The sequence below is a fragment of the Haliotis cracherodii genome, unplaced genomic scaffold, assembly GCF_022045235.1.
Source record: "Haliotis cracherodii isolate W230 unplaced genomic scaffold, xgHalCrac1.p SCAF_11, whole genome shotgun sequence".
Classification (NCBI taxonomy): domain Eukaryota; kingdom Metazoa; phylum Mollusca; class Gastropoda; order Lepetellida; family Haliotidae; genus Haliotis; species Haliotis cracherodii.
The window spans coordinates 21538974-21546468 of record NW_027266266.1 but is presented as its reverse complement, the minus strand read 5'-3'; the positions used below and the strand labels follow the sequence as shown (position 1 = coordinate 21546468).

At 42.1% G+C, this 7495-nt stretch overlaps 1 protein-coding gene across 1 annotated transcript in view; it reads left to right on the top strand.

Annotated features, from left to right (window-relative positions):
* The first annotated feature begins 90 nt into the window (after positions 1-90).
* Positions 91-7495, top strand: part of LOC139456331 (conditioned medium factor receptor 1-like) — a 35229-nt gene continuing 27824 nt past the window's right edge. Inside the window, exons 1-2 of the mRNA XM_071237969.1 lie at positions 91-273; positions 5806-5881. Coding sequence (XP_071094070.1) covers positions 145-273; positions 5806-5881 — 205 coding nt within the window. The 5' untranslated portion in view covers positions 91-144. The remainder of the gene's footprint in view (positions 274-5805; positions 5882-7495) is intronic.

The following is a 7495-nucleotide window of genomic DNA, read 5'->3' as shown; positions in this document are numbered from 1 at the left end:
CATTTATTCATAATACGAATCGTTTGCTGTCAGTATTGGTCGACATGACCTTTCAAAACAACGGTCAAAGGTCAAAGTTTGTATTGGGACAATCAGCCTTCCAACACATGACTGGGATAAATACAAAGTTCAAATATAGCCACCATGGATCTGTTTTTGATTGGCATCGTATTTATTACTGTTGTACTTCTTCTAATTATTGTGTTAGGACTGACATCCAGCGAGAAGGAAGGAAATATCAAAGACTTCCCGTCAAAATACCCAGAGCAAAAGGTTTGTTCATGAACAGCTGACGAGAAGGAAATTATATTCTTTGTTCGTTCAGAATCACTCGTAATTGTTGTGTTTGCTGGTTATGACATAAAAGAGCAAATAAATAGCATCTCAAACTGTGTTATAGTTAACAAAACGGAAAAATAATTGTCTTTATTATTCGAGTTATAGTTAACTCACACTTGTTCACTTACACAGACATTTCACAAAATAGTCCATCATGATTTCCCGTTTACAAGTAGACTAAAACGCACACAACGATTATCACACAAAAAATATCTTTGAAGAACAAATGAATATTTTTTCCGAGATACTCAGAAACAAGTTATCGCTAAAACCATATTTTGACAATGATTGCTTGTTTGATTGTTGTTCAACATGTTTAACACTGCAGTCATCAATATTCCAGCAATATGACACTATTGACAGTGGTCTGTACATAATCAGTCTGAACCAGACAATCCATTGTCTATAGCACTGAAATTCTCTGTGCAGAGTTGCGTCCCTTGGGAACACAAGAAACCTATGCTCATGGGTTTGAATCCTTGTTTGCCCTGATTATGTTTCTAGGTTTGTCAGCACCATACCCATGCAGTGGGTTTCACCAAAGTGGTAAGGATCTGAGACCTGCATCAATTCAGGATTTCCTTCGACATTAAGCTGACACTCCATGATATAACTGAAGGCTGTGGCAAACCCAAGTTACTCACTCACTCACTTACATACATACAACATGCATGAACTTTGTGTGAACCAACCATTGCCTGACGGTAAGGCAACCTGCAGTGCACGATATCAAGCGAGAAACGTTGCCCATTTAAGCAATGTAAACTGAGGACACATTGGTGTGAGTAATCACTGTTTTCAGGGGCGGTCGGGTAGCCTAGAGGTTAAAGCGTTCGCTCGTCACGCCGAAGACCCGGGTTCGAATCCCGACATGGGTACAATGTGTGAAGCCCATTTCTGGTGCCCCCCCGCCATGATATTGCTGGAATATTGCTACAAGCGGCGTAAAACGAAACTCACTCACTCACTGTTTTCACTTTTGCTGAAAGCAGATTGCCTCTGTATTTGTTGATTTATTAATACAGAGCTCCAGATAAGCTGTGTATCTGTGTGAAATACGCATCAGAAATGCAGAAATACACAGTAAAATATAATCCAAGCGTATCAAATACGCTACGAACATTACAGATACGCTACAAAAATAAAACTTCTGCGTATCATCAAAATATTGTAAAGTAACCCTGCGTAATCGATTAGCAAATCAGCAACATATTTTGAAATTATAAAGGGGCATTCCGTCAACCTTGCCAAACTCCACATGACAGTTACATCATGATCATTTGCCATCACACTTTCTTGTGGAAGTATCGTAGTATTTTTGAGTCCTATAAAGCTCTCGAACCCACACGACACCAGTTTGCAGGGACTAGATGAATAGTGTCTTTAAATATTTAACTTAAATACCCACATGTGTAAAAACTAGTGGGTAACAGAAATTTGAATATGCAGGTAAAAATTACTGATACCCAATGATTTTAAAATGCATGGGTAAAATACCCACAACACCAAAAGCTTATCTGGAGCTCTGTTAATAGCATCTACATGGCAAAGTGGACATATTTGTTTGTTTCTTGTTTAACGCCGCACTCAGCAATATTCCAGCTATTATGACGGCAGTCTGTTAATAATCAAGTCTGGACCAGACAATCCAGTGATTAACATAATGAGCATCAATCTTCGCAATTGGGATACGATTTGATGGATAAAAAAAATCAGAGAGTCTGACCATGCGATCCCCTTAGTTGCCTCTTACGACAAGCATAGTCGCCTTTTTACGACAAGAATGAGTGGCTGAACTCCTATTCTACCCCGGATCTTCACGGGTCAGTAGACATATGTTTTCATGGGTGATGAAGAAACATCGTACATACCTGTGAAGCCCGCGAGGATTCCAGGTAAGAATTGTGATCCCCAGCAACCTATGCTTTTCGTAAGAGGCAACTATACTTTTTGCGAGAGGCAACTTAATTGATCGGGTGGTCAGGCTTGGTGACTTGGTTGATGCATGTCATCTATCCAAATTGCATCTATCGATCTTCATGATGTCAATCACAGGATTGTCTGATCCAGACATGACTATTTACAGACCGTGGTCATTTTGCTGAAATATTGCTGAGTGCGGCATTAAACAACACAAAAAAACAAAAAACCTGTGAAGTATTGACAATGAATCTGTGTAATGATTATGTTAATTACAGTAATGTTTGAATGTTATTAGAACAATCACTGCATCAAAGGCCCACCAAAATAGTATTGTGTCTACTAGTCCCTGCCCACATCAGTCTCAACCTCCAGTCAGGCCTTTGTCATTTTCCTGATTTTTAACTTAGGGTAGGTGACTCTAACCTGCTTTGAAAAAAATGAAAGTCAAATGTAGCACTCCGTAATAGTCCGGCGATGTGATGGCAGCCAGTATCCAGTGATTGATACCGCAAACACCATCAGGTTACGATGTCACGCTATCGACCAAGCCCAACCACACAATCAATTTGTTCACCTCTCAGGAAAAGCGTAGGCTTACTGGAATCCTCACAGTTGGGTTGGCTTATAAATAAAGACTTGAGGTACAAACTGCACATGGCACATTGTGAGTGCATGTTGAGAGAGATCGGGAGGCTGAAAGGCCTTTTGAGACAGTCAAATTCAGTTTAGATATCACTCTACCAAACTTTTATGAATCGCTGCGAAAAAGAGACAATGTTTTCAGACAAGAATGTACCGCTCGGGATAGTGTTAGTGAATCATGCAATATAAAAAAAAATTAAAATGGGGGTACGGGTGGCCCAGTTGTCTAAGGCGCCGCAATTCTCTGTGCAGCTGGCACGCCGTGATATAACTGTAATACTGTTAAAGAAGCATTAAAGCCAACTCACTCACACAATATAAAAATAGAAGCTTCATCATCTGATCATTGTAGACTGAACCAAAAGAGCAGAAACATAAAATACTTATACTGGATTGCGCTCTGCTTATTTCTTTGAACACTGTAGTCTGCATCCCAGGGTAGTAGGCCGTGGACTTATCCCACAGATGACATCCTTGCCTTGGCAGAAGGTCCCTGGTTCCAATACCAGCACTGTACTCACTACATTGATTCTCAACTTGGGGCTGAGCAGGTTCATATTGTTTGAGCAAAACAAGTCTCGGTACCCTTCTGTGTGGCCTTTAGTAGATGAGTCTGTAGCAGGGTATGGAATGGTCCTGCAGATGACACCCTTTCCTTGACAGCTCGCTGATGGGGTTAAACATTTTGGTCCTGTGGACAAGGCATCCAAATTTGCATCAGAAGTCAAATCCCAGCACTAAACTCTGATATTTCGAAAGCTACACTGGTGCAAAATGTGGGTCCAAGCATGTCCATATTAAATTTGAGTCAAATAGGTCATACTACCCTACAATGTAGCACTGTACCTGGGGGGAATATCTAGTTGGGCATGTAGTCGTCATGTAGATGAGGTCCTTTCCTTGTCAGCTTGCTGACGGGGTTAACATCTGATGTCTTGTAGACAAGGCATCCTACCTCGAGAATTTGATGGCATCAACTCTGGTGCCTAATATGGGACGAGACGGCCTCCGTGGTCTAGTGGTAGAGCGACCGCCCGGAGAGCGGAAGGTCCGGGGTTAGATACCCGACCGCGTCATACCTAAAGACGTTAAAAGATGGTACTTGTTGTTATCCTGTCTGGAGCTCAGCATTAAGGGGCTAAAACAAGGACTGGTCGGCTCGAAGTCAGTATACTGTGTCTGAGTGGGGTATTCATGTTAAACTGCGGTATGGTATCTCAGTGAGCTAGCACTATAAATCGGCATCAGTCCGGACTAGTACAAGCAGCCACACACACACACACACACACACACACATACGTGCATACACGTCGCTATATAAGTGCAATAATCTTGGACGCGATTTTAAACCCCATTTCACCTCACTTCACCTAATATGGGACGGAGCATATCCCTGTTAAATTTGAGCAGTATATGTCTCAGTTGTCTACTCTGCGTGCCTTCTGTTGATGAGGGAGCATGTAGCAGTGCATGGAGTCATCCCTTTGGCTCTGGACATCACAGGACTCTGAAATGTATGCTTGCTACACCTGCTATTTTCATAATGTCCTTGATGATACTCAACATGTTCAACCTATATTCTTTTCAAATTTTTTCAATTTGTTTTCACATTCTGATCCCCCTGTGAAGATCTGAGGTAGAATAGATCTTTAGTAACCAATGCTTCTCCACCTGTGAAGATCTGGGATAGAGTAGGTCTCCAGCAACCCATGCTTGTCCCCCGTGAAGATCCAGGGTAGAATAGGTCTTCATTGTTGAATACCAATGTTGAATTTGACGTTTGATGTATATTTGTCAGAACAACTTCAACATGTTCAATGTGTTTGTGTTTTTCTCCACATTCTGATATGTGGGTTCACTTGTCACATCTGTTGTATAATCTCATTGCAGTTTGCGTACTGATAACATTTGTATTTGCAATGTCGATAAACAGATTTGCAGGTGCTACTCAGTTTTTGGTGCCCAGACTTTTTTACTTTCTAATTTGCCCAAAGCTTACATAGCTTATGCCTTTGTTCCCAAGTGAAATTTCTGTTCATTGTATACTTAATAACAATGCAAATCTGAAAATATTCTATATCTACAGATAAACCTCGTTATTTCGGACCGAGATCGTTGAGAAACCCTAGCTAATGGACAATTTCTGTTGGGAAGGCCTACATGTATGCAAAGGGACATTATTCTGTAACCATTATTCATTAATCCACGAGCATGGGTATGGTGCTGACAAACCTAGAAACATAATCAGGGTGAACTGGGATTCGAACCCACAATCATAGGTTTCTGGCATGCCAAAAGGACGCAACTCTGCACAGCGAATTGCGTCGCCTTAGATGACTGGACCACCCCTGCCCCCCAAAAATAACAGAAAATAATTTTTGGATAATGTTCCATAATATGTGTCACTTTAATATAGTATTATTTTGTATCCATTCATGACCTTTCCATAGGGAAAGCTCCGTGGTCTAGTGGTAGAGCGTCTTCCCGGAGATCTGAAGGTCAAGGGTTTGATCCCCGGCTGCATTATTTCAAAGATGTTAAAAGATGGTACTTGTTGTCACCCTGCCTGTTGCTCTGGATTAAGAATCTAAAACAAGGACTGGTCGGCTCGGAGTCAGTATACTGTGTCTGAGTGGGGTATTCATGTTAAACTGCGGCATGGTATCTCAGTGGGCTAGCACTATAAAATCATCATTAGTCCGAACTAGCACACACACACAAACACTTTTTGTATTTTCACCCATTGTACCTTTGTAAGGAATCATGTCTAGGTCCTGTTGAGGAGTGTGACGAGCAATTACTTTGATCACTAGGTTACCCCAGTGTTATTGAATGCTCCACGAAATGTCTGTCGTTGAGGATTTCCAGACGTGAGTGATTGATGCCAGTTTGTGTTGACAGACGGCTGAGAAGGAGCATTATGATGTCGCCATTGTTGGAGCCGGCCCGTCAGGATCAGTGTGTGGCTATTATCTGGGTGAGTATTTGATCATTCTGAATGGACACCTAACTATGCCTTGTTTAACCCCTTTTAACCTGTATTCCTCTCTGAAACCCCTGGCGTAATGACAAATCTAGGGGAGATAACTCCTATGGTTAAACAATTCAACTGGAGTTACGTCCCTTTTGTTTTTCATGGGACCTTTGTTGTGTATGAAGCAGCCTGATTCAGTTATTAAGACTTAAGGTCAGATCTTTTACTCCCAGTATGATAAGCCCTATTAAGTGGTTTTCCAGATGCCACTGTGCAGTACACTGGATGCCATGAATGTTTGTCTGGTACACAGATGCCAATACTTCAATGGTGACACGTCAATAAAATGATGTACCAGCTGTGTACACTGATATGACTTATAGTGTGACAGATGCCTAGAGAGGAAGGATTGGCACCTCGTGACAGCGCTCTGCGTGAAGATCTGAGGGCCCCCCAATAGGAAACCTGAATGTGTGACCTGGCTGATTGTGGGTCATTGTACACTCATGGAGTGGCTCATTGCTCATTCTGTCAACTGACAATTTATCTAACTGGACTCATTATTTACAGGCCAGTGTAATGTAGGTGTGATTATGCCGGCTGAAGCACAAAACAGCATTCACTCACTCACTCACCACCACAGCAGATCTGAGGACATCTCATTACAGGTCACATCAAAACGACCTTTCGCGAATTTTGACCGACCAATGAAATGACTGACAAGAAATCGACAAGTAATCAAAATTGTATGGATATAATCATAAAACCTGTAACTGTCGTTCAGAATGCCCGCTGTTAAATATTTCGTGGTTGCATGATTAGAAAACACATTCCGACAGTCACTTTCATGATCTGGTAAGCGACACTCTGATTGGTTGGATGAAAGGTCGTTCTGACGTAACCCTTAATGGGATGTCCTCAGATCTTTGTTTAGCGATAGCGAGAGCTAAGATCTGATTTTAATGAGATTGAGGAAGAACAGGTCAGGCCAGGTGGCCTGTCACCTAAATTGCCTCAATTCACTCTGCAGAGTTATGTCCCTTTGGTTTGGCAGAAACCTATAAACAGGAATTCAAATTCTAGATTTGACCTGATTATGTTTCCAGGTTTGTCAGCACCATTACCCATGCTCGTGGGGTTTTCCAAAGTGGTAAATGTTTTAGACCCATATCACCTCTGGCTTTCCTGCGGACCGCCTCCATGGTTAAGTGGTAGAGCATCCGCCCGGAGAGGGGAAGGTCCAGGGTTAGATCCCTGACCGCGTCATACCAAAAGACGTTTAAAGATGGTACTTGTTGTTACCCTGTCTGGTGCTCAGCATTAAGGGGCTAAAACAAGGACTTGTCAGCTCGGAGTCAGTATACTGTTTCTGAGTGGGGTATTCATTTTAAACTGCGACATGGTATCTCAGTGAGCTAGCACTATAAATGGGCATCAGTCCGGACTAGTACAAGCAGCCACACACACACACACACACACACACACACACGTGCATGCACGTCGTTATATAAGTGCAATAATCTTGGATGCAAAGTTAAACTCCATTTCACCTCACCTTTCCTGCGCTAACACACTGGCATGAAGCGATGTAACTGGAATATCGGTCAGTGTGACACC